This window comes from Trichoderma aggressivum, assembly GCF_033847375.1.
Source record: "Trichoderma aggressivum f. europaeum strain CBS 100526 chromosome Unknown scaffold_031, whole genome shotgun sequence".
Lineage (NCBI taxonomy): Eukaryota > Fungi > Ascomycota > Sordariomycetes > Hypocreales > Hypocreaceae > Trichoderma > Trichoderma aggressivum.
The window spans coordinates 65,179-88,942 of record NW_026946397.1 but is presented as its reverse complement, the minus strand read 5'-3'; the positions used below and the strand labels follow the sequence as shown (position 1 = coordinate 88,942).

At 51.9% G+C, this 23,764-nt stretch overlaps 6 protein-coding genes across 6 annotated transcripts; 3 read left to right on the top strand and 3 right to left on the bottom strand.

Moving 5' to 3' along the window:
• Positions 1-125: 125 nt before the first annotated feature.
• Triagg1_7200 (uncharacterized protein) lies at positions 126-3,921 on the top strand (the record flags this gene model as incomplete). The annotated part of the gene is made up of 5 exons (XM_062901910.1): positions 126-131; positions 206-246; positions 297-417; positions 476-3,564; positions 3,657-3,921. The coding sequence occupies 5 exons, from the start codon at positions 126-128 to the stop codon at positions 3,919-3,921; spliced, it is 3,522 nt and encodes a 1,173-aa protein (XP_062753776.1).
• A 384-nt stretch (positions 3,922-4,305) lies between these two features.
• On the bottom strand, positions 4,306-6,139 carry Triagg1_7199 (uncharacterized protein; the record flags this gene model as incomplete). The annotated part of the gene is made up of 4 exons (XM_062901909.1): positions 4,306-4,537; positions 4,798-4,918; positions 5,041-5,152; positions 5,243-6,139. 4 exons carry the CDS (start codon positions 6,137-6,139, stop codon positions 4,306-4,308), a joined length of 1,362 nt encoding a protein of 453 aa, XP_062753775.1.
• A 9,536-nt stretch (positions 6,140-15,675) lies between these two features.
• Triagg1_7198 (transcriptional regulator family: Fungal Specific TF) lies at positions 15,676-18,157 on the top strand (the record flags this gene model as incomplete). The annotated part of the gene is made up of 5 exons (XM_062901908.1): positions 15,676-15,996; positions 16,055-16,082; positions 16,232-16,890; positions 16,968-17,767; positions 17,947-18,157. 5 exons carry the CDS (start codon positions 15,676-15,678, stop codon positions 18,155-18,157), a joined length of 2,019 nt encoding a protein of 672 aa, XP_062753774.1.
• A 903-nt stretch (positions 18,158-19,060) lies between these two features.
• Triagg1_7197 (uncharacterized protein) lies at positions 19,061-20,673 on the bottom strand (the record flags this gene model as incomplete). Its single annotated transcript, XM_062901905.1, has 2 exons — positions 19,061-20,365; positions 20,458-20,673. 2 exons carry the CDS (start codon positions 20,671-20,673, stop codon positions 19,061-19,063), a joined length of 1,521 nt encoding a protein of 506 aa, XP_062753773.1.
• A 495-nt stretch (positions 20,674-21,168) lies between these two features.
• Positions 21,169-22,637, top strand: Triagg1_7196 (uncharacterized protein; the record flags this gene model as incomplete). Its single annotated transcript, XM_062901904.1, has 4 exons — positions 21,169-21,274; positions 21,330-21,413; positions 21,668-22,230; positions 22,314-22,637. The coding sequence occupies 4 exons, from the start codon at positions 21,169-21,171 to the stop codon at positions 22,635-22,637; spliced, it is 1,077 nt and encodes a 358-aa protein (XP_062753772.1).
• A 193-nt stretch (positions 22,638-22,830) lies between these two features.
• On the bottom strand, positions 22,831-23,416 carry Triagg1_7195 (uncharacterized protein; the record flags this gene model as incomplete). Its single annotated transcript, XM_062901903.1, has 2 exons — positions 22,831-23,321; positions 23,374-23,416. The coding sequence occupies 2 exons, from the start codon at positions 23,414-23,416 to the stop codon at positions 22,831-22,833; spliced, it is 534 nt and encodes a 177-aa protein (XP_062753771.1).
• Between the last annotated feature and the right edge of the window lie 348 nt (positions 23,417-23,764).

Below are 23,764 nucleotides of genomic sequence, written 5' to 3'. Positions count from 1 at the left end.
CCAAACACGGAGGGGGGTTGTTTACTTGTACAAACTACTTGGGTCGCGTCCCTGGCTTGGTGGAGTTGCTCGTGCATTAGAGGCCCAAGTTTGTACAATCCAGCATTGCATCGCGACTTGCCACAATGAGGGTGATAGAAGTGATCATTGACGCAAGTGCTGCTCTCCGCGCCCGGAAATTCCATCTCGCTAACCGTTCCAATAGGGTTTCAAGTCCTACGCCGTGCGGACGGTGATATCAGGATGGTAAGCTTCAACCCCACGATGAAAGCTTTCGGCATTGCTGACCAGCCCAGGGACGAGAGCTTCAACTCCATCACCGGCCTGAATGGCAGCGGAAAGTCCAACATTCTCGATTCAATATGCTTTGTCCTCGGAATCACGAACATGTCCACTGTCCGAGCGCAGAACCTCCAGGTATATCGGTTCACGTTTACGTGCGGCGCACCCGATCGAGTAGTAACATGGAATACAGGATCTTATATATAAACGAGGCCAAGCGGGCGTCACCAAGGCCAGTGTCACGATCGTCTTTGACAACAGGGATAAGAAGAAGTCTCCCATTGGATTCGAGGAGTATGCCACTATCAGTGTGACTCGCCAGATCGTTCTGGGCGGCACGTCCAAGTATCTGATCAACGGCCATCGCGCACAGCAACAAACAGTTCAGAACCTATTCCAATCCGTTCAGCTGAACATCAACAACCCGAATTTCCTCATTATGCAGGGACGAATCACCAAAGTTCTCAACATGAAACCCGTGGAAATTCTGGCCATGATCGAAGAGGCTGCGGGAACGAGAATGTTTGAAGACAGGAGAGACAAAGCGCTGAAAACAATGGCAAAGAAGGAGATGAAACTTCAAGAGCTCAGTGAGATTCTCAGGGACGAAATCGAACCAAAGTTGGAAAAACTTCGAGGGGAGAAAAGAGCGTTTTTGGATTTCCAGCAAACGCAGAATGATCTGGAGCGACTCTCCCGCGTTGTAGTGGCATACGACTACACCAAATGTCAGGAGAAGTTGAAACAGTCAGCAGCTGATCTTGAGGCTAAGAAGCAGCGCCATAATGGCCTCGAAAGCTCAGCTGCTCGTCTTCGTAATGAGATCTCGCATCTAGAAGAAGACGTCAAAAAGATACGGTCACAACGAGATAAGGAGCTCAGGAAAGGTGGCAAGGCACAAGGTCTCGAAGATACGGTCAAGAAGCACGCCAATGAGTTGGTGAGACTGACAACAGTCATGGACCTGAAGCACTCGAGCTTAAACGAGGAGGAAGAGAAGAAAGCCGCCGTCGAGAAAACAGTGGCAGAATTGGAGACTACCCTCCAGGTAAAGACGGCAACATTCGATGACGTCAAAGCAAAGTACGAGAAAGCCAAGGACGATCTGGCAAAGCAGAGCAAAGAAGCCGAATCCAAAGAAGAGTTGCTGCAGACGTTGCAGACTGGAATTGCCTCGAGGGAGGGGCAGGAGAATGGATACCAAGGACAACTCCAAGAGGCAAAGAATCGCGCCACTGCTGCCGCAACCACGCAAGAGCAGGCCAAAATCAAGATTGCACATTTGCAGGGTCGAGTGAGGGAGGAAGAGCCCCGAGCTCGGAAAGCCAAGGACCAAAATGCCGATCTCTTGCGCGAGTTGGATGGTTTGAAGTTACAGGGACAGAAGCTGGAAAAGGAACTGAGCAAACTCGGTCTCGAGCCCGGCCAAGAGGAAGCAATGTATAAACAAGAGTCGAGCTTGCAGCAAACTGTCCGAAGTCTGCGGCAAGATTGCGATACCCTGAAACGACAAGTTGCCAATATCGAATTCAACTACTCCGATCCTGTTCCCAACTTTGATAGGTCAAAGGTCAAAGGTCTGGTCGCACAACTCTTCACCCTTGACGGAGAGCGAACCATGGCTGGAACCGCACTAGAAATCTGTGCCGGTGGACGACTGTACAATGTTGTGGTCGATTCAGAAGTCACGGGCACGCAGCTGCTTCAACGGGGTAGGCTAAGGAAGCGAGTGACAATTATTCCTCTCAACAAGATTTCGGCCTTCAAGGCGTCGGCACAAACCATCGCAACTGCACAGAGAATTGCGCCTGGCAAGGTCGATCTCGCACTATCCTTGGTAGGCTACGATGAAGAAGTGGCCTCTGCAATGGAATATGTCTTTGGCAATACGCTTATATGTGCAGACGCCGAGACGGCGAAAAGAGTCACGTTTGATCCCAATGTCAGAATGAGGAGCATAACATTAGAAGGAGATTCATATGATCCTTCCGGAACACTTTCCGGTGGCAGTTCTCCAAACTCCAGTGGTGTCTTGGTGACATTGCAAAAGCTAAATACTCTGGCTCGGCAACTCAATGAGACCGAAACGTCATTGAAAGACATTCAGATCAGGATTGCAAGAGAGAAATCTAAGCTAGATCAAGCCCGTCGTATTCAGCAAGACTTGGACTTGAAGAAACACGAGATCAAGTTGGCTGAAGACCAGATCAGCGGAAACTCATCTTCCTCGATCATCCAGGAAGTTGAAAACATGAAGGCGACCATTGCTGAGCTGCAAAAGAGCATATCCGACGCCAAATCACAACAGGTTGAGGCCAATGCGGACATCAAGCGCATTGAGAAGGATATGAAAGACTTTGATAACAACAAGGACGCCAAGCTAGTGGAACTTCAGAAGTCTCTAGACAAACTAAGGGTAAGCCTCGAAAAGAACGCAGCAGCTGTTAAAACTCTACAAAAGGAGCTGCAAGGGGCTCAACTTGATTTGGAGCAAGTTGGGGGCGATCTGTCAGCGGCTCGAGAGCAACTTCAAGAAGTAGAAGTTGGCATCAAGGCCCAGCAGAAAGATATCGAAGACCTGGTGAAGCAGCAGGCTAAGGTGACAGAGACGCACAACACCGCACAAGCCGAGCTTGAGGATGAGAGAGCAAAGCTGCACCAATTCGACGATGAACTCCGAGCCTTGGAAGACGCCACACGCTCAAAGAATGCTCAGATCACAGAAGAAGGCCTAGAGATGCAGAAACTCGGTCACCAAATCGAGAAATTCCATAAGGAACAGCAGTCCGCGGCGGAAAATGTTGCTCGGCTCGAGGCTGAGTACGAATGGATACACGATGAGCAAGACAAATTCGGCCGCAGTGGCACGGCCTACGATTTCCAGCGCCAGAACATAGGAGAGTGCAAGTCAACGCTACGGAACCTGACTGAGCGGTTCCAAGGCATGAAGAAAAAGATCAATCCCAAGGTGATGAACATGATTGACAGTGTGGAAAAGAAGGAAGTGTCACTCAAGCAGATGATCAAGACTGTCATCCGAGACAAACGCAAGATTGAGGAAACCATTGTCAGCTTAGATGAGTACAAGAAGAAGGCGCTGCAAGAGACTTGGGAGAAGGTAAATGGCGATTTCGGTCAAATCTTCTCTGAGCTTCTCCCGGGAGGCAGTTTCGCCAAGCTAGATCCTCCAGAGAACAAGACGATCAGCGACGGGCTTGAGGTCAAGGTCTGCCTGGGCAAGGTGTGGAAGCAAAGTCTGACGGAACTCAGCGGCGGCCAAAGGTAAAGCATCTACTACTCTTTTTTTTTTAAACAAACATTACTGGCTACAGCGTCTGTATATGACACACGAAATGCTAATATTTGAGGCCTAGGTCACTGGTCGCACTTTCACTCATCATGGCTCTGTTGCAGTTTAAGCCTGCGCCAATGTACATTCTCGACGAGGTCGATGCCGCTCTCGATCTCTCCCATACACAAAACATTGGACGACTCATCAAGACACGCTTCAAGGGCTCACAGTTTATTGTCGTGAGCTTGAAGGACGGCATGTTCCAGAACGCTAACCGTATCTTCCGGACACGCTTCAGTGAAGGAACGAGTATGGTTCAGGCGCTTACACCAGCGGACCTGAAATGATGGAAGGAAAAGAAATGACACCAAAAATAAGAGAGAACAAAGAACAAAACTTCCGTATATTCTAACTCTAGGACCATGCGATACGATGTGACGAGAAGTATGAACGGGACGGATAAGCAGGTGGGAATATGATCTAACACCAAAAATGGTAAAAAAAGAGAGAAATAATATGAGCATTTTTAGCTTTTTAGCTCTGTCATTATGTTATGACGAGAGAGATATAATTATTTGATATATGAAAGAAGAAGACTGGATGGACGCTATTTCCGAGCTCCATATACCTTAGCCGCGGTTCATTACTCGAGCTCCGTGATTTCCCCCCGTTTATGATCCATCTTCGCCACCACAACTCAGCCTATTTCTACCAACTTGTTGAGTCCAGGTCTACAAGGCCAAGTGATGGCCCCGTTGCAGAACCTTAATCTCCATACCCACTTCCAGTGACAATTCAAGGTCTTCTGGGTCGTCGGTCTTTGGAAATATGGGACAGAGTTGCATGCCCATGCAACCACTCTTAGGAGCCCCCTCATCAATGTTTCGATACTTCCTGAGCGAATTATCGGGCTCCATCTTGTGTCTAATCCCCGTAGCTGGATCGACATTTGGCAACTTGCATCTGTATGGGAGTCCGTTTAGCACGCGATTTTTTACGCAGTACGAGTATGCGTATGCAATTCTGTACGGGTAAAGAAAGAAAACTCTCTTTTTGTTTTTTGGACGGGCAAAGCCTCCACATGCTGTGGCTTGAGCATGGGAGAGAGGGGCGGAGGTGAGCATGAGTCAAGGGGAATGACAAAGTTTAAAGGGGAAAAAAAAACAAATCAGAGTAATGGGGGGAAGGGGTAAAAAAAAAGAGTTTGAATGATAGGTACTTACCGAACGGTGCGACAGGAGACGTCGAACTTGCTCCCTGACAACTTGGCTGTGGCGCTCTGGGGAGGCTGGGAGAATTCAATACTTCGCCAGTCGTCCTCGTCATACTCCTTGAGACCAGAAACTAGTCATATCAAGTTAGTTGAGTTGTGCCGCTCAAGCGTGGGGGGAAAAAGGTCTAAGTAAGTTCAATATGGGGGGGGTGAAGGGGGAGACTGGGAGAATATAGCCGGGAGGAGTCCATACCAATGATATTCGGGCGGAAGCGGCGCGCGTCCAGAAACTGAAGATTTTGGTCCTTTTGAACCTTGGACTCTAAAGCGCGGACGCTCGTCAGGTTGAGGAGATGTAGTGGATACTGCGAGAGGGTCATCAGATGCTAAAAGCCCGCGGAGAGGAGGAGGAGAAGAAGAAGAGTCGTAGTAGCAGTAGATCGGCCAAAACTTACTGCATCTTGAAAATCAATGACGGGCTGGTATCCAGCATCGGCTTTGCGCGGCGCATTCCTAAAGACTTCCCTCCTCTGGTCTGGATCTACCATGAAAATGGTTACCGGTACAGCGACCCCCAGATACAGGCCCAACTCTGGCGGGACCTCGTTGCTCATGTTGAGCGCATAAACGCTCTTTGTGAAAAACGACGTGTCCTCGTATTGGTAGCCCGCAGCTTTGATTTCACCAGGAGGGGGGAAGTCAATTGATAGCATGAACTCTTTTTCTGGAGTGCCGCTGAGGCCGCGGCTCAACTTGGCAGATATCCACTGAATCACGCCCTTCAGGCCAGAGTCTCTCCATGGGAACCTGATGACGATGAACCGGCCGCCCACTCTACCAAGCTGACGGCTTGTCTTGCTCACATCCGGAAGCCAGAGGTCGACCTTGATGTTTGCGAGCAACGGCACTTGCCTTAGAGTGATGACCTCCCATTGCGGATTCTTCTTCGGCTGGGCTTCATCTTCTCCAGACGGCATGAGAGCACTCGCCGCCTTGGGTTTCTGTCTCGCGAAAGCAAAGAGGCGATCAAACTCAAGCCCCTTGGGCAGCACTTTGCCGTGCCCAACCTCTATGCCCCGGCACGACTTGACGGGATATACGTATAAGCTTTGGATCTTTGCGGGCTTGCCTGGCTGGTGGTTGTGCTCCGGCGATGTCTGCGTTCGGAGGTTGCTCTGAGATGCAGGGATGCCGAGCTTGGTGTGAGTTTGCCGCAGGGCATCACTGCGCTCCACTGGAATGGGCGGGAACAAGATGAAGATGGGGATGACGAAGACGACGACGGTCGTCAGCAGGAGGATGATGGCGGTGAGGTCGAACAAGGCCACGACTTCCGAGACGGACGGCATCATTGTATCAAGCAAGAATCAAGGGCCAGCCTTGAGTATCAATCCGTGGCATGAGGCTCGCGATGGTGGAAGAAACGGCCTTCAGATATATTGCGTGCTGACGGCCAAATGCGCTCCTGCGATCGTCCCGGATGCTCCCAGCACATGGCAATTGAATCGAGAGGTCGGTGTCCCAGCTTTCAACCTCCAATGCAATGGGGTTGGCGATCCTGGTTGGCGGCTGGCTCAATCGTTGAATCGGTGATATGCTCAAGAGTGAGGTTTCCACAGGGTCGAGGTAGACAGAATATTACGTGAGCAATTCAGGTAGGCCAATTGATCTGATAAAACGCAGCCCCATCCCTAGCGCTCTTCAACCAAGACACATGAATTATTATTATCTTCTCTTTTTTGGAATCAGGCTGTGTCGCAAATCTTTGTTTCAAGGGAAATGCTAGCCAGCACTCCGAATTGGTTATCCAACATCCCGGCGACTGCGTGAGGTTCCAGTCGGATCGGGGTGCAAAGGGAATCCTCAAGTATCCAGCAGGTACTGTCACTGCATTCCATCTACTGATAATTTTCGCAACCATCGTTATACCCCTCTGGTGTCTGCTGCTATGGCGGTATCCCTCTCGTTTCTAAAAACATCACCTGCCATCTATGTAGTACTATGCAGCTTCGAAAATCCGAGACACAGGGCGCTGGCTAGGCTGGTATTCCCCTTGTTTTAGGATGCCCTGATACCGTCTGGGCCCAACACATCTACGTGTACGAGTATGTGTACGGTATCAAAAGCCTGCAGGACAAGGAATGAGTGTCCGTGTTTTGCAAAATGGCTGATATTGCACATTCTCCAGGGTCTCCAGGGTAAACCACCTCAGCCAGCATTTGCTGTTACGGGTTTAGCTGTCCCGGCTGCCTCTGTCTCGCCGGCGATTGAAAAGTCACGACGGCTTAAAGGGAGGTAAAGGCTGGAGACGCGCGACTGAAATCGCGCAGATTATCCAGCCCAGGTAACTGCAAGTGAGCTTGCTCTGCGATACGTAAAATTATTCGATTTGGTTGGCCGGCGCCTGAGCTGGAGTCTGAAGCGGCAGCCTTGCATGTGACGGGAAGAGAATCCCTGCCAGGAGAAATTCCCAACACCTGGTGCATTACTCGTACTCCGTAGACGCCAGTGAGATAGTCTATGATGAACAGCCAGCCAGTCGCGGGTGCATGGTTCCGTTGGCACCGGAAACTGAGGCACCAAGGTGGGGTGGAAAGGGGTTTGAGGGGCCAGCTTTTGGTTGGAAGACAGAAAATGAGCGTCCTCGTACGAGTAGGTGGACCAGACATTTCATGGGAATGAGCAAGCTCTGCTTTCTGTTGATGATACGTAGTAACCGCGCTCGTGGCCATCCCCCCAGCACAAAGGCAACGTGGTTCAGGGCAGTGGAACCTAGACAAGAGGCAGCTTTAAACGTTGAGCTTTGTCAACATGTTGCCAGATTGCCCGCCTTGAAGAGACACGAGTATGAAATGGCGGAAACATAGACGCAGCGTACTCCACCCGCGTGTATGTAGAAAGTACGGCACCATCCCGTGTCTGCTGCATATGCAGCCTTGTTGAGATGGGCCGCCGCCACCTCGGGCTTCGCGTCAACTTCAAGTAAGGAAGGGCCAATAAAACTGGACAAAAAAGAAAAGGGAAAAAAGGGAAAATAGAAGAAAGAGAAGAAAAAAGACTCTTTCCACGGAGCATACTCCGTGCTGTACCTGTATCATTGGCTCGGTGACAACGAGTACCAACACGTGCTTGAACAGAGGAAGAAACCATTCAGCCCTCCAGACGCCGGCAGCATGCTGCTAGCTCAGTACTTGGTGCTGATAGGGGAAACTAGTCCGTTGCTAGCAGGGCGCCGTTGAAGCTTTTCTATTCTTCGGAGAATAGCGCGAGTGTAGCGCCATATGGAGAACCTGGGAGGTGATTTTTGGAGCGGCCGGCACTGGTTTCTCACAAAACATGTTTCGATGAGCCAATCCAGAAGATTTATTGCTGGCTGCGCCGCCGACGCAACCAACGGATGACTCTTCGCCATTGCCAGTGACTGAGCACCAATCTGGACTGCCCAATGTTGTGGTGCGGGCTCCCCCCCGTCGCCCCCGGTGTATGTGACATATGACCCGGAGATCTTGTTGGCTCTTCACCCCCATATTGCTAGGATTTGTCCCTCTGTTTCTCAAATTCCGCACCGGCACCAGACGCTAACGGCCACTTGTCGCCCAGTGGCCGGCGGATAGTGTAGATTAAAAGTGGATGAGCCTTCGGTGACCACTTGTACAGTACGTGTACTCGTACATGTATGAGCCAGACCTGCCAGAGTCGTAATTTATACTCCGTCGTAGCGGGGGGAAATTGCGAGCAGTTGACAGCGTCTTCAACTCGAGGCACGGGCCAAGGCTAGGACGAGATATTGGACCTGAGGATGGCCGAGGTGAGCTTGCTGGCCTGCCACATGCATAAGGTTAATTTCTGCTGGTCGTTGCTGTAATGAGATGAGCAATATGAAGCCACGGAAATGGAGTTGGAGTCCCTCACCTACCCTTGCAGGGGGATTCCACGACACGCTTTCTTAGCCTTCCCGGGCCAAGCCGACCAAAAACACTCACGCAAGCCAGCTAAACCGACGTGTTTGTGGAAACTCTCTCTCATGCTGTTTCCCCGTGTGAACTAGAGAATCGGTCGTGGTTGTTCGTCTAGTCTGAATGACTTTCGATTTCCATAAGAGCTTTAAATCTGGGTGAACTTAGGTAGCTTGTGAGAGTAGCGCTGGTTAAGAGGGTTAAATACCAGACTCCTTCACTTCTTGTCCAAGTGGCACAGTAGGCACGGATTAGTACGCAAACATTGCGCCAAAACGTCACCAAGGTCCTCGTTCGCATTTTCCTGTAGCCGGACATTTTCCCGCTGTTTGCTTGAAGCATGATGTTGCTTATGCAGGACGGAAATTGCACGCTGGCAGCAAGGCCACTGGTTTTTTTTTCCTTTACAACTGAAGCGTACAAGCATGTACGGAGTACCGCACCAGTAGTTGCGAGCCATCACATTATTCAGGGCCATGTGCTCTGGGAAACCTTAAGTGCCGGCAGTTGGAATTAGATTTGCAATTGCCATGCGTATTTCAAATGGCAGGCTCGTGTCGCGCGCGCCGGATAAGTTTGACCTCGTGGCACAAAGTTTGGGAAAAGCTTCGTACCTACGTAGGTACGGACGGCGGATATGCAAATTGAAACCCGTACCTTGGTCCAGCCCCCCGACAAGGAGAATATACTGGTACCCCCATGTGCGCGCTTATCTGCCCGGTCGGAGTACGGAGCATGTGCAGCATGCTGGAAGTCCGTGCAGAGCAAACGTCGGGTTTCCCTCCTAGCTGCCGCGATGAACTTTGAATGGTACGAGCATTTAGAGTTATTATTCCACGACGAGTTGAACCGAGACGCCACCGTCAGCGCATGCGCCGGTATGCCCTCGAATTTGCTGCCTTGTCCCAGGCCATGGCAATGCTTGGCGGTCCTGGGCTGGTGTAACCTTGCGGGAGATTGGAGAGCTTTCAGATGGATGGTGAACCAGGGACAGCATTCGTGGTGTCTGTTTGACCGGATTCGAACAGCCAGCTGCAGCACCCCTGTCCCTGGTATTGCTGCAGGTTGATCCAAACTGCGTAAGTGGGTTTCCAGCTGCTCTCAAGAGGTGTTGGAGGATCCTCTCCCGGAAACCAAAGCCTGCAGCATTAGTGTCCATTGGACAGAGATGGCGCCGGGCTAGCACGGACTCGTCGAAGCACCTCGAGACCCGTCACAGTTCGTCGCCTTTGTCTTATGTGTCCCTTCTAGAACCCCGGCTCACCAGCCTCGAGGGTTCAAAGTCTAATACTAGCACGAGTCTGGACCCTCCACGCTAGGCAGTCTTCAACCTGATCTTCAGCCACACGAAACGCCAGGTTTGTTGAGCTCGCCGGCAGCTTTGTTCTGGGATTGACACTTTTGATAACAGACCTGTCGGCTCTGAATCATGTCTGCCCTGTTTGTTTGTATTTATTCCCTCAGCCAAGAGAGGACGGACCTTGCTTCGTTGTGGTGCGTCGTCTGACCATCAACCACAGGCCCAGCGAAGAATATGAGGTTGGCGCCATATGCTCGGTAACAGCGGAGTACTTTGAAATGAGGACTTTTGGTGTCCCTTTTTTGCAGGTGCAGGGCATGGGTTGTGGTCTTTTGGTTTGCCTGTGAGGCATTATTTAGCAACACATGCAAATTTCCAAGCACTGGCTGATATTCAAAGATTCGGACTGGTCCTCGAACGCGTTACTTCGTACGAGGTACATGCCAGTGCCGTATCCCTGGCCAAGTCCTGTGCGGAGGCATTCTCCAGATGGGAATACAGCGCGAACTGGTCAAAAGGAGATGCTTTGATTGGCTAGGACAGTGGTGGCCCTACATTGGCAGCCGATGCGCTTCGAAAAAGCTGTGCTTGGCGCTGGGCCTGTTGGACCGACAGCCGTCCCCTTGAACGTTGCAGGTGGTGCGAACAACTCCGGGTTCCGTACGAAATATGGATAGGATCCGAGCCTGAAGCGGCAGCGCTGGATTTGGGACTCGAATTGCACTCTCACGAGGTGACCAAGCGCGCTTGTGCTCGCAATGACTGGATGGACCCAGTTGCCTGTGTAGCTGTGCATTACGGAGCATTATTCAAATAAGAGTGAACGTGTATGCCAGATGGGGAATTATGCTAGGGCTTGAAGCTTGGCTCGCGCCAGTGTAGACGGCCATACCATACAGTACCCATGCCTCTGTCGTGCCGCTCCCGCGCTGCCGATACATACCTACTCGTATATCGTGGTTCAAGGGCAGAGGTACGAGTACTCGTACACGTACAAGCCATCGTGTCACACAAGTGCCAATGGTACAGTACGAGTAGGTACTAGATGGAGAGCGCGGCGGCCGTGTACGGTACAGGCAGTGCCCGATGGTCGCGGCGGCTGTGCAGTACGAGTGCAGCAAGTTGCAGCAGTCAATGGATGGCATCAAGCATCGGCGAAAAAGCGTTGGAGAATTGGGTCGTTGCGGATCAGGTTGACGCCGGCCCCCTGCAACAAGCCGGGGAAAAGCCCAACCAAGCGCGCAGCCTCCAGCCCACACGCACGCCTAGCTCGATATGTTGACAATGCACTTTTAGCTGCATCACGGGCCTGGCGATTCATGCCTCTCGCTGCAAGCCCATCTGTGCGAGGCTTCTTCTGGGATATTCGTGGTCTGTGCACCGTCTCTTGGTGGTGTGCTGCAAATTGGGTGGCGCCGGACCCTGTTGCCAGCAAGGGTCCACACGCTCTTCCCTTGCTCACCGTGCAAGGCAAATGTCAATCTGGGATGCTGGGCTTGGCTGGGCCGGGGCTGTGATTGAGGGATGAATGGCAAGGTGACGGCCGTAGTTCTGCGTTGAAGGCCAAAGATGGGTGGTGGTGATGGTGGAGGAAGAGGAACTGATTGATGCAGGAGGAATCGATTGCCTGCTCCCCGGCCGGCAAAATGCGACTGGCGCGTCAGCCCGTATTACATAAGCCCGAACAGCACATTGGCATTGGAATTCATAGGTACCCGTACACCAACCAGGTAAGGTAGAGGGCAGGCAATACAATACGCAGTGAGAAGGAAGGATGCAGGCAGCCCAATCAATGCAAATGGCGGCGTCTGGAGGGAAAAGAAGGAGCGCCTACCTTGGTACCTGGTAAGAAGAGGGCTGGTAAGGTACCTACCTGTACTACCTTGGGTGCTAACTCGTACTTGTACAGCGTACTCCGTACTCGTACAAGGTACCAACCATCCAGCAAGCAAGCACGCTGCTTGGAAGGTTGCTCTGTAGGGCAGGCAAAGGTGAAGTAGGGCCAGGTAGCTCCTGCTCGTGCAGAAGTTAGTGCCGAGCGCCCCATGCTCAGGCCGCGAAACGCGGAATCGTCAAGCTTCGTGCTAGCAGCTCCAACTCCGGGCTAGCACTCGCACAGGTAGGAGTGACTCCATCCCTGGTGGCTCGCGGCACTCCATCGTGCGTACCTGTACCTGTACCTGGCCTGTACCTGCGCCTGTAGCCGTGCTAACTTTTCACCTTGGTATCATCAGGTCGCCGTTTGAACGCCATCGTGGCATCAACCGCAGAATTGAAGCTCCTGAGCCGTCTCGCCCAGACGCAAAGAGACTTTCGCACCGTACGGAGCACCTGGTCGGGCCGGAGACTATATCATTAACCCCACGCTACGAGTCCGGTCCAAGCCCCGACAGCTACTGTGCTCCGAGGCTGGCTGCATGTTGTCGACACGGCTCGCCGTCCAGAGCTCTGCAGCTCCATGCATGGGCATGTATGTACCTGTCCAGATGGATCGCGATCGCCCAATGGCTTCTCCTATACAGCTGCTGCTGGGCCTGGGATTGGCATGTGCGGCACCAAGTGCTGGTACCGTTTGTTATCGCCGACTCATTTGCAAGGGGACGAGCAACGGAGAGTGTCCGGTCGGCCAGTCTCGCTTGGCCCAGCAATCTGCAGTGCAGCCCGGGGAGGCAAGAGGATAAGAAAAGATTCACAAAGGAAGAGAGACGAGAGAGAATCTCCTGCTCCGGCCATTGGCAGCACAGAGCTGTATGAATGGCTTGGGATTGTTGATCAAACCACCGTGCTGCAGTCTTGTCCTCCCAAGCCATGCCGTTCCTAGGCCCTAGGCCCATGAGCTCTCCACCACCCCAAATATGTGCGAGTATGTACAGGATGCGACGTACCGACCAGTACGAGTATATGGAGCGCTGCTTGTCCACCAAACTGGGCCAAGGCGGTGCTTAGGATTCCCAAAGCCACCATGGCATGGGTACGGTCTATGGGAGTAGTACCTACATGAATTGACTCCTGTGTCAGTTCTGCTGCGATTCAGCAATTCTTGCCCCCCTCCCTATGAAGGATGCCGCACACGCAACGGAGGCGCACAGTATAGGTACGCCGAGGAATATGCTAGCACGGGAGTACAGGTACAATTACTCTCGCCTGCTTTCCCTCTCCTCTCCTAGAGGATCAGAGGAGCCTCCATCTCCTGAAAGAGCTACTGCTAGTACGACTAGTAGTACATAGTAGGAAGAGGAGGCCGGAGGTTGGCGTGGGGTGCCCAAACCCGTTGCAGCAACCCTGGCCTCTGCTCCCCGTCATTTTGCTGGGCTGGTCGCCGCCACCCGGCTGCTCAGACCTTGTGGAGGCCCTTTTTAGAGGCTCGATTCTGATTCTGCGGTTTACGAGGGGGAGGGGGAGGGCAATGTGCAGCCTTGGCTCTGTTCGCTGGGTCCTCGGTGCCTGCTGCCACACACCCCCCGGAAGCGTTATTCGTCGTCCATAATGCCTCGACGAAGTGGCACCACTAGCATCATTTTGAATGCCTTCCCTTGCTCTGGTCACTTTACAGGCCTGACAAGTTGTACAGTATTCGTACCGGAGAATGGGAGTACGGACCACAATGCCTGTCTTGCCTATCAAGTACCGCCGTGGCACGCTTGTCACTAGCAAAGCAACGACCTTTTGCTACCTTGCCTTGTAAGAGGCTCCTAGATTGATCTGAGCCTGCCCGCAGTCTTGTACAGGCATATGCTTAAGTCGACGGCCGAGAAAAAAAAGATACACCAGGCCTGGATCTAGAATGCCGCGGCGGTGGCTGCTGCTTCAATGTCACCCCATAACTTATCACTTTCAGATCCAGCCCGCAGCCACTACCACTCCCACCACTACCACCACCACCACCACTACCCTCGATCATTACTGCGCTGAGCACCCGCCTGCCCCAGCTGCTGCGAACCTGGCAGGATTTCTCTTTTCCTAGGCTTGTTCGCTGTCGAATCACCTTGATGGAGGGTGCTCATCGATAGATTCGCGTCCCAGCTGGAGCCAAACGCCCGGCAGGACCCATGTGTATTGCCGCCCAGGGGGGCCCTCTAACCGTCTTCTTCTGCCCCGCGCCTTTCCTCCGTTACTAGAGCTTCATCTTCTCCTTGCTCAGTTCCCAATTTTCCCTCCCCTTGCGGGATTCTCCATCGACGACGGAGTGCCCTGTGGGAATGCGCTGGGCCAGTTCCCACCAGCCGTCTCCGCTGTGGACCAGGCATTGATTCCCTTTCGGAAGCCACACGCTCAAATACTAGTATCGACCGAGCATTGATGCAGGTGATTCGTCTGGTTGATCCTCTCTCAAAGATCTAATCTTGTTCAATCCAAATTCTCCGGCTTGACTGCCTTTTGCGTGTCTTGTCATTGTCGGATCGTCTTGCCTTGAGAGGGACACAGAAGAAGAAAAGGGGGTTAGCTTGCAAACCGCTGTCCTATTTACCACAAGATCCGCAAACCAGCATCTCCATAAGTCTGCCTCCATGGCCAAGGGAATATCATTACGGTAGCCTCTTCTGGAGTCTTCACGCCAAACGCGATTTCTCGTCCACAACGCCGGCTGCTTCCCCAAGGTCCTCTCCATTCTCACTACCTGCTCTGCCTGGGGGCTGTCCGAGCTGCAGCTACACTCGCAGCACTTTACCATCTACGTACTAAAGCATATGATACTCTTCACGCTGCTGCCACCCATCATCTATCCCCAAGCAGGACTTGCGCGTCTAGATTGGGGACAGGCAGCTCCCCGCAGCGTGGGCCGTTCACACTGTGCCGGCTCCTGCTCTTGCTGCCCTCCGGCCGTCACTGCATACTTGTACGTTGCCTAACCGCCGCGGCCAGAAACAGATCTGGCGAGACGCAGTGACAAGCAGCCATTTCGAGGCCGAGAAGCTTTGCATACCCCCATGGCCGCCATTACCCACAGACTCCTCATTACGACTATTACCGGTTCGGCGTTCGTCTCATCCCCTCCTGACCAACAAGCAAACAACTATCATCTACCAGCCTTGAGGGTTGGAATTACAAACTACTACCACCGCCGTCATATTCTGCTTGGCCTTTGCTTCCATTAGCAAGCGTCATCCAGACTCGTTCAAGTTATCAGTTATACAACGGTGTCGTCATTTCGTGTCTCGCCTTTGTTGATTCTTCACCTATTCTCTGCGCGGTTTCCCCCTCTCCTTGGGCCGACTCCATCGGGCTTCGCAATCTTCGATTTCAGACTTTCATTCAAGATCCATCAGCAAGACCTCCGGATGTGTTTAATCAGCTTGAAGTCGCTACCTCGAAAAAGATCGGTGAATCACGACAAGATCTAATTAGCGATACCTCTCTGCTATTTACCCAGCGACTTAACGGCCCCTTCTCTTTCTCCCTCCTCCATTTGCTCGATGATATTCCAAAGAGGAAATTAGGTCAACGGCAATCAATCCCATCATACCTTTAGCGCTGCTTGACTTTCGATGCGACGACCCCGACTGCTACATCCCTTAACTTCTTCGCTGAGCATGCGAAAAGCCAGAAAACTTTCAATCATCTTCAGCAAACTCTTATCGGAATACCATCTGGATACTCTTGGACACCTCGATTTCCCTACATAATTGCCAACATGGGTGATTACTACCGCCAATTTCTTTCTACAATGTCGGGGGCGGAAGGCTATCTGCCTACCAGCCCCGACGAGATAAACCAGGTCCTCGGACCCGGAGTTCCGCTGCCAATGTCAACCCCTCCAATGCACTCTCCATATCCCTCCAATATGGGAAACATGGGCTATTTCGCCGGGTATCCGGAGCCCACTATAATCAGCGCTCCGAAGGCCAGCAAGAGCCGGCGGCGTTCGGCTGCAAGCCAGGGCGGGAATATGGATCAAGTGAAGCATCGTAGGACGCGCTCTGGCTGTTATACATGCCGGAGCCGCCGAGTCAAGGTGCGCAAAGTGCAAGCTCTGCACAGTTAATTTCAATAATGTGACTGACACGATACAGTGTGACGAGACGCGGCCAATCTGTGACCGTAAGCCTTTAACCCGCAGCGCGGAAAACTTTGTCTACTTTCTTCAAGCTAATAGGTAGCAGGATGCAGGAAAGGCAGCCGAGACTGTATATATCCAGAACCACCAGGATCCAAAGGTAATTCGGGCCAGCCTACTGCCAAATCTAAAGACGGTTCATCCGCTCAGTACATAAGTCCCACATCTTCTAACGAGGGAGAAGAAGATGATACAGAGCAGGAAGCAAGACTCGGAACCATTCCCGATGATGACGAACCCGATGGAACCCCCCGGCGAGAATCGATGTCTGTCATCTCACAACCCCGGAGAGCAAGTGCGGCCTCGCCCAACATGGCCCTCATGAGCGCCCGCCAAACCTCCGAAACGCCATCGCAGGAAGGCAACAAGAGCGTTTCACCCTCGACTTCCAATGTAACGACGGGAAGCTGGACGCCGGCTGGTTACCAGGGGACGGAAACGACTTTGCCAGTGAGCGGAAGCCTGGACCGGATGCATCTACCCCAAGATTTTCGGAGTTATCTCCGGTACTACAGGGAGAATATGACAAATTACCACTATGGCCTGGCGGTCGACGAAGACGACTTTTTTAACTCCGAGCTACCGAGTGTTGCGATACAAAGTGAGCCGCTGCTCAATGCATTGGTTGGGTTTGCTGCGTATCATGTTACGTTACAAAATCCAAATGGACAACTGCAAGACTTCCTACAGTACTATAACAAGAGCGTGACTCAGTTGCTGAGTGTCCTGAAAAGAAAAGAGACGCACAGTGTCCATGTACTGCTGACAATTTTGCAGCTCGCTACAATTGAGGTAAGCCTTTTGGATTGTTCTGGGGGGGGGGAAACAGGTTTTGAACCAGGCAGTTAACTTTTGGTTCTTCATTATAGGAGTATCTAGGGGATTGGGTCAATCTCATGGGTCACCAGAAGGCTGCATTTGAAATTTTAACCCATATCTACACTCCGGAGACGGTGATGCAAACCTCGATAGGCCGAATGTGCCTTAGCTGGTATGCTCGATTTGATAATATTATTGCGCTGATGGGTAGATTTCCTACCGAGATACCCCGAGAGTGGTTCACGACCATGATCACGTATTATCAAGCTCAGATGGCGTCAAATCCTACGGAATTGCGGTGGAAGATTGAAGATCGATCCGCTCGCCTACGCCTCATCTCTTACGACATGTCGACCTTGTATGCGCGTGGAAGCCGAAAGCAAATCGCACCGACGGATTACGCCAATGAGCACAACTTTCTGACTGCACAGCTTGAAGAGTGGAAGGCAAGCTGGGACCCAATGTTATGCGATCAAAAATATCTCATTACCGATTTCCATTGGCAACGCCCCTTGAACCCCGACGATATTGTCAACCCATATCGCCCAGGCTTACTCTACGATCATCCCCTATTCAACAATACCCTTATCATGATGGAATGGCATAGCATTGTTATTATGCATAAAACTCAGTCACCCAACATCTCTCCAGAACAACTGTTCACTGAATTAGGAGGGCATGCGTTTACGGTTTGCGAACTCTTCGAGTGCTTGGAGTATTGGCCAGATTTACCATCGGGGACATTAATCGCGATGCAGCCGTGTCTTGCGATTGCGGGCCTCTTCTTGCCACACCAGCCGAGCAATAACATGTGGCTGCGACGGAAATTTGCACTTCTGGAAATTCAGGGGTAAGTAGATTTGATCCATCAGCCCTTCTTCTATCCATCTTTTGCCCTTGACCCCCTTCGCCTTTTTCTTCCATCCTTGTGGCCAGCCGGTGGCATGGATGTGTTCCCATCAATGCTTTATTCTAGAGAAGTAGAATTGTTTTTTCACCAACGTTGTTCTGACATCATGAATTACATAGGCATATTAACCCTGCGACTCGCCGTGAAAAGATGGCAGAGATCTTTGGAGACCCATCATGTGCCCAGTGGTGGCTGCCTGACGACGAAGGGTTTACGCCGATTCTCAAAAGCGTAAGAAGCTTTGCGGACGAGCGAAACGCCAGAGCGATGAATACACAACAAGTCAATCTCCGTGAGGTGAAGCACCTCTTTGATAAATTGATCCTTTAACGGCCGACAATGAATCAATACCAAAAAAGAATTAAGACTTTTTATAGACTTGGCAACATGACTTCAACCGTTTAGCTATTGGAATTTGTCGATAATTGTTCGATATGAAATATTAGGGCATGGGAAAAAATCAAGTGAACAAGGGCAGCGCTCATACCCCTGTTCTCTACATTGCCGATGCCGATCGACGGCACTTGCGGCCTGTTGATATTTGGAGGTGCTGTATCATTCAACTTTTTAAGGGTTAGCATGTGGACAATCATGCATGTATCACGACCGAGGATTTAGATGTTCGATTTCAAGTTTCCAGTTGTGGGAACCATACCGGGAGTCAAAGGTCCCCAAGGCACCAAGGACGGCGCGCGTTGGGATGAGGGCGGGATTTGAAATTTCTCAACTTGATATCAATTGGCCCGTCCGGGGATGGGAAAAAAGGACGGGAGTTGTTCTGGACAAACAGCACATGGCGAGAAATCTATTGCGGGCATTTGCTTTTGAGAAGAGTGTGTTAATAGTGCTATAGCGAAGAGCGGTTGGGAATATCTTTCACATGGACATATGTACGCCTAAACGCAATCTGGTGTCCTTTTCATATACGTATAATACATTTCTTTTTCTTTTTCTTTTTCTGTTATGGATGTATGTGCGTGTGTGTATGTATATGTATATATATGTATATTATTGCTGGTAAGGCGCATTCTTTTGTGCGCGCTGTCCCCGTAATCGTGTCATGTTCATGATTAGACGCTATACAAGTGCTCCCCCCCCCCCCATGACAACAGTTATTACAAACTTGACCGTCAAAATCAAGACGGCTAGCTATCCAGGCCCAAAAATTAAACCCCACCCTTGAGAGCTTGTGCTTTTCAACTCATCCAAAAGAAGAGAAATAGTGGAAGAGGTCTACTTTTCATCACCCTGGGCCCCTTCTTTTTCCACGTCCGCTGCCTCTGCTGCCTCTGCTGCTGTGGGCTGTTGATCTTGTGCTGCTGGTTCCTCCACTGAGGGTTCAGCGGCATGCTCAGCTGTGGATGGTTTCTCGGCTGCATCTGAGGTGTCCTTCGCATCGGGCGCGTCACCATCTGCTGTCGCGGCTGTCGTCTCTTCCTCCCGTTCAGCGGTATGTGCGTCAGAGACGTCAATAACGCTAGTAACGTCATCATCTGTAATCTCCACAATGCTTTCCGATACCCCTGTTTGTTGACCAACATCTGACAAGTCAGATACGGTGCCTGCTTCGTCCTGCCCGGGGTCAGAGACCGGTAGAAAGAGGGGAGGCGGTGGACCGGAGATTACTGATTGCTCGACGATGACGGGGACTTCGGCGACTTCAGGTTCCTCTTCCAAGACGTCGGGGCCTGCCAAGTGCATGTTTCTCAGTCTGCGAGAAACTCCATCGGCATCTTCTTCCTCCGCCTCCATGACGGTTGTTACAGAGCTTCCGGTGGATGGGCTGCTCCTGATGTGCCTGCGAGTGTTTGTGCGGTTGACCGACCCGTGCGAGCCGTCGTCCTCGAGCTCGCCTGCGCTGGGTTGAGAAGTCTGGGGCTTTAGGATCTGAGGCGGAGGAGCTCTGTTGGCCATGACATCGAACTCTGGTGGCGCCTCGAGGCCTTCTGCTTCGGGAGGCAGCTTGTAATTCTCAGCTGGTAGCAGGTCATACAGGTCGCACACGGTCTTGAAGAAGACATAGAGCCCGGTCTGCCCTTCGACGGCCCAGAAGACGCTGCGATGCTGGAACCAGGCGTGCGCAAAGATGCGGTGCAGCCGACGGAAGACGTTGACCAGGCTCTTGACGCCAACATTCTTGCTATGAATATCGTTGACCACGACGAAGCGGCTGGGGAAGATTTTTTGGTCCGAGACGACGTTGGCGGCCCAGTCGAGGGTATGGCAGCAGTAGTCAATGGCACAGCAGCTCTTAGGTTGCTCGTGCACGGCGCAGAGAAACTGCCATTCCGACGCGCGCATCTCGGGACATGTGCTGGCGCTGCATGGCGGCGTGTCGAAGAGGAAGCCAACGATGAGAGAGTTGCACTGCGAGATGAGGAAGCGGCAAAGCTCGTAGAGCCAGAGAGTGCGGTCGATGCCTGGGGGAGGTTGGGCGAGCTGAAGGGCCGAGGCGCGAGTCAGTGGCTGCGTGCCGGAGGCGGTGCTGTGATAGTGGAGAGCAGCGAGATGCTCTTGAAGTTGGAATGGTGAATCTAGCTGGTTGCATGTCAAGAGTTCGTCTTCATGTTAGCCCTTGGACCTCTCTTCCAAAGCTCCCATAAAGAGCGAGGGGGACGGTTCAACCATACCTCGCTCAGTGGCACCAATGGAGGACCAGCCGCCATGTCTGCAGCCTTTGTCCCGGGGTGTATCCGCCGAGAGGAACTGGCATCCAGATGCGACTGTTCCATCTCGGTGGTCGCCAGAGTCGCCGCAGGACCTCCCGAGGGGGAGTTTGGCCCTATCTGGATTTCTGCCGGCGGCGGGGGGCTGGGCAGACGAGGGGAGCTCGGCGCCAGAGACATGATTTGCAAGTGCAGCGCAGCTCTTTGATCTCGGGAAAAGGGCTGAAGGGGAGAGAAAAGAGAGAAGAGAGAAGAGAGGGAGGGACAGATCTGAGATCGTCCAGTCGCGATGCTGTTGACAGCCTGGCGAGCTATCCAGCCAATTGGGTGTGGCTCGAGCTGGATGCCATATGGCTTAGATGCATAAGCAGCCTCTTGAGCTTTGTAGACGCATATGGCTGCAGACTTGGCTCAATCAGGTATGGAGACGCCTAGCGGGGCGCGGCTTCTGCGGGCAATCAAGCATGAATCCAGAACTGGAGTGCATCATCGTGCATACCGGGTTCTAGTGCCTTATGTAACCGAGCTTGTTCTTGCCGCATCCATACAATCTTGACTTTGGCTATATCAGGCTCTCACTGTAGACATTCACACCATACCCTGTAGCTTAATTCTTTGATCCTGATTGGTTATAGCACGCATAGATCGTTGTTACCTTTGCTTTGGCTGTACAAGATGAATTTCGACGACGATGCCCCTCCAGATCTAATCGTGGTCGGTGGTGAGATCCAGGAGTCAGAAGAGGGGCTAAGTATAAAAGTGCCCATTACCATTGTTACAGGTGCGATCAAAGATGAAAACGAACACGTTGGGACACTTCTAACGGGATGAAACAGGATACCTCGGTGCCGGAAAGACGACATTATTGAACTACATACTTACGGCTCAGCATGGAAAAAAGATTGCCGTTATTATGAATGGTGAGTGATGTTGCTTGGTGTCGATCGACTCTGTATATATGTATCTGTGCTAATCTTGTCCAAACCCAAAAGAATTTGGCGATTGTATGAAACCACCTACTCAATATATATCCTAATGTTCTGGCGAGATTTCTAACAGTCAGCCGTTTAAACCAGCCGTGGACATTGAGAAATCTCTCACAGTCAGCCAAGGCGACAACAGGGTAGAGGAATGGCTTGAAGTTGGAAATGGCTGCCTATGCTGTTCTGTCAAGTAATGCAACTCCGTCATGAACCCCCCCCCCCCCTTGTCATATCTGAGATGCTAACGTCGACCAGAGATACCGGCGTTAATGCGATCGAGAGTTTGATGGAAAAGAAGGGGGCTTTTGACTACATTTTGCTTGAAACGACTGGGTTGGCAGACCCCGGCAACATTGCACCTCTCTTCTGGGTCGACGATGGCCTAGGCAGCACAATCTATCTCGACGGAGTGGTGACTCTAGTGGACGCAAAGAATATTCTATACAGCCTTGACGACCCCAAGGGCAAGATCGAGGACCATAACGAGCATGACCACCATGGCCCTTTGATGACGACCGCCCACGTGCAAATCTCACACGCCGATGTGGTTGTCCTGAACAAAGCCGACTTGGTAAGCGAGGATGATCTGAAGAGAGTCAGGGAACGCATTGAGTCTATCAACGGGGCCGCGAGGATACACGTGACGGAAAAGAGCGTCGTTCCTCAGCTTGAGGGATTCCTTCTGGACCTTCATGCATACGATCAGTTCAACGTGGCCGAGGCCAAGAGCAAAGGCCATAGCCATCTGGATCCTGTGAGTACCGACACCGAAAAAAAAGACAGGACGGAGCGCTCGGCGTAAAGTAAGCATAGATGTGCAGCTGACCAATTCTACAGACGATATCAACAGTTTCCATTCCCGTCCCACGCCTTCGCCCTGAGCAGCTAGAGGATGTCGACCGATGGCTACGAGCGGTTCTCTGGGATCACAAGTTGCTGGGTGCGGAAAGTGCCGTGGAATTTGAAATTCACCGATCAAAAGGCCGCCTCGCTTTTATCAACGGTGATGTGAAGCTATTGCAGGGGGTAAGGGAGATATTCGAGCTCATTGATGCCCCCGACGGCGCGGATATTTCTTCGACTGAGGGAAAAATCATCCTGATTGGTAGAGGGGTGAAAGACATAGACTTTGAGTCGGATTTTAGAAAAGTGTTGAATTAATCGAAGGGGGTGACTCAGTATGATGATAGAACTCGGCTTCTGGTTGAGCACAAAGAAAGCCCACAGACCCAGACTTGCCGCCTTGACGTGCTCAATTCTCCATGTACTTGTCCGTAATCTGCCTACCTTCGACTCTTTACGCCAGGTCCGTTGTTCTTGATTCTTGTAGATTCTCATAACTGTGCTATATTCTTTATCGAATTCCATCACTCGCATCAAGGGAAGGGAAATTGTCATCGGCCAGCCTCGCACTCGCTTTGGCCAAGTCTGATTGGCTGTCAAGGCAGATCTCGGCGCGGACCCACTTGAATCCGGCCAGCATGCTCCGCGCCAGATCCCAGCCTTCTTGGACGACGCCAGATAAAAAAAGAGTCAGGGCGACGATAAACAGTCGGGACGACCAGCAACGAGTGAATTGAGCCTTGGTACGCAATACGGATATATTCGCGACACCATATCCGCAGCCTTGAGCCAGTGCCTTTGCGCGGCCCCGTCCAATCATGAACCGACCAGGTAGGATGAAGTTCCGGATGGCCCCTTCGACACCTTCAGCCACTTCTCCAGAGCTCGTGCCGACATTCGCTGCGACATCCGATCGAGTTGGGATTGGCGGGCATTGAAAAAGCATGGCTCTGATGCTCCAGAGGACGGGAAACGATGCTTCGTACAGCTCTTCCCGTCCGCCTGTGGGAGAAACGGATATAGGCTCAGTGCTCATTGTCAATGCCCCACCTACAAACGGCCAGGTTGGATGCGACGGCTGGCTCTGATCTGAACATTACCTCTGATTAGGGAGGTCATGTTCAGATGGGAGTCTCGAGGGGCGAGCTCGAATCCTTTATACATCACCACCACGGACGGGTCTTTTGGAACTGGAAGCTAATGACTTCCTGTTCTCGATAGGAGCGGTGCCGCAGTCCTTACGGGGGATGCCAGGCGCCTTTGGAAACCAGCAGCAACCACAGCAAGGCCGATCGGTGTCAACTCGGTTACCAAATGGTAAATTAGGTACTTTTACTTGTGTAATATGCCGTACTTGGTTTTGGTTTTGGAGATGGCGGGTGTTTTGCTCTGAAAATTCTCGTTTCTCGTTTCTGTCGGCGATCAGGTGGCCAAGTGCTGACAGC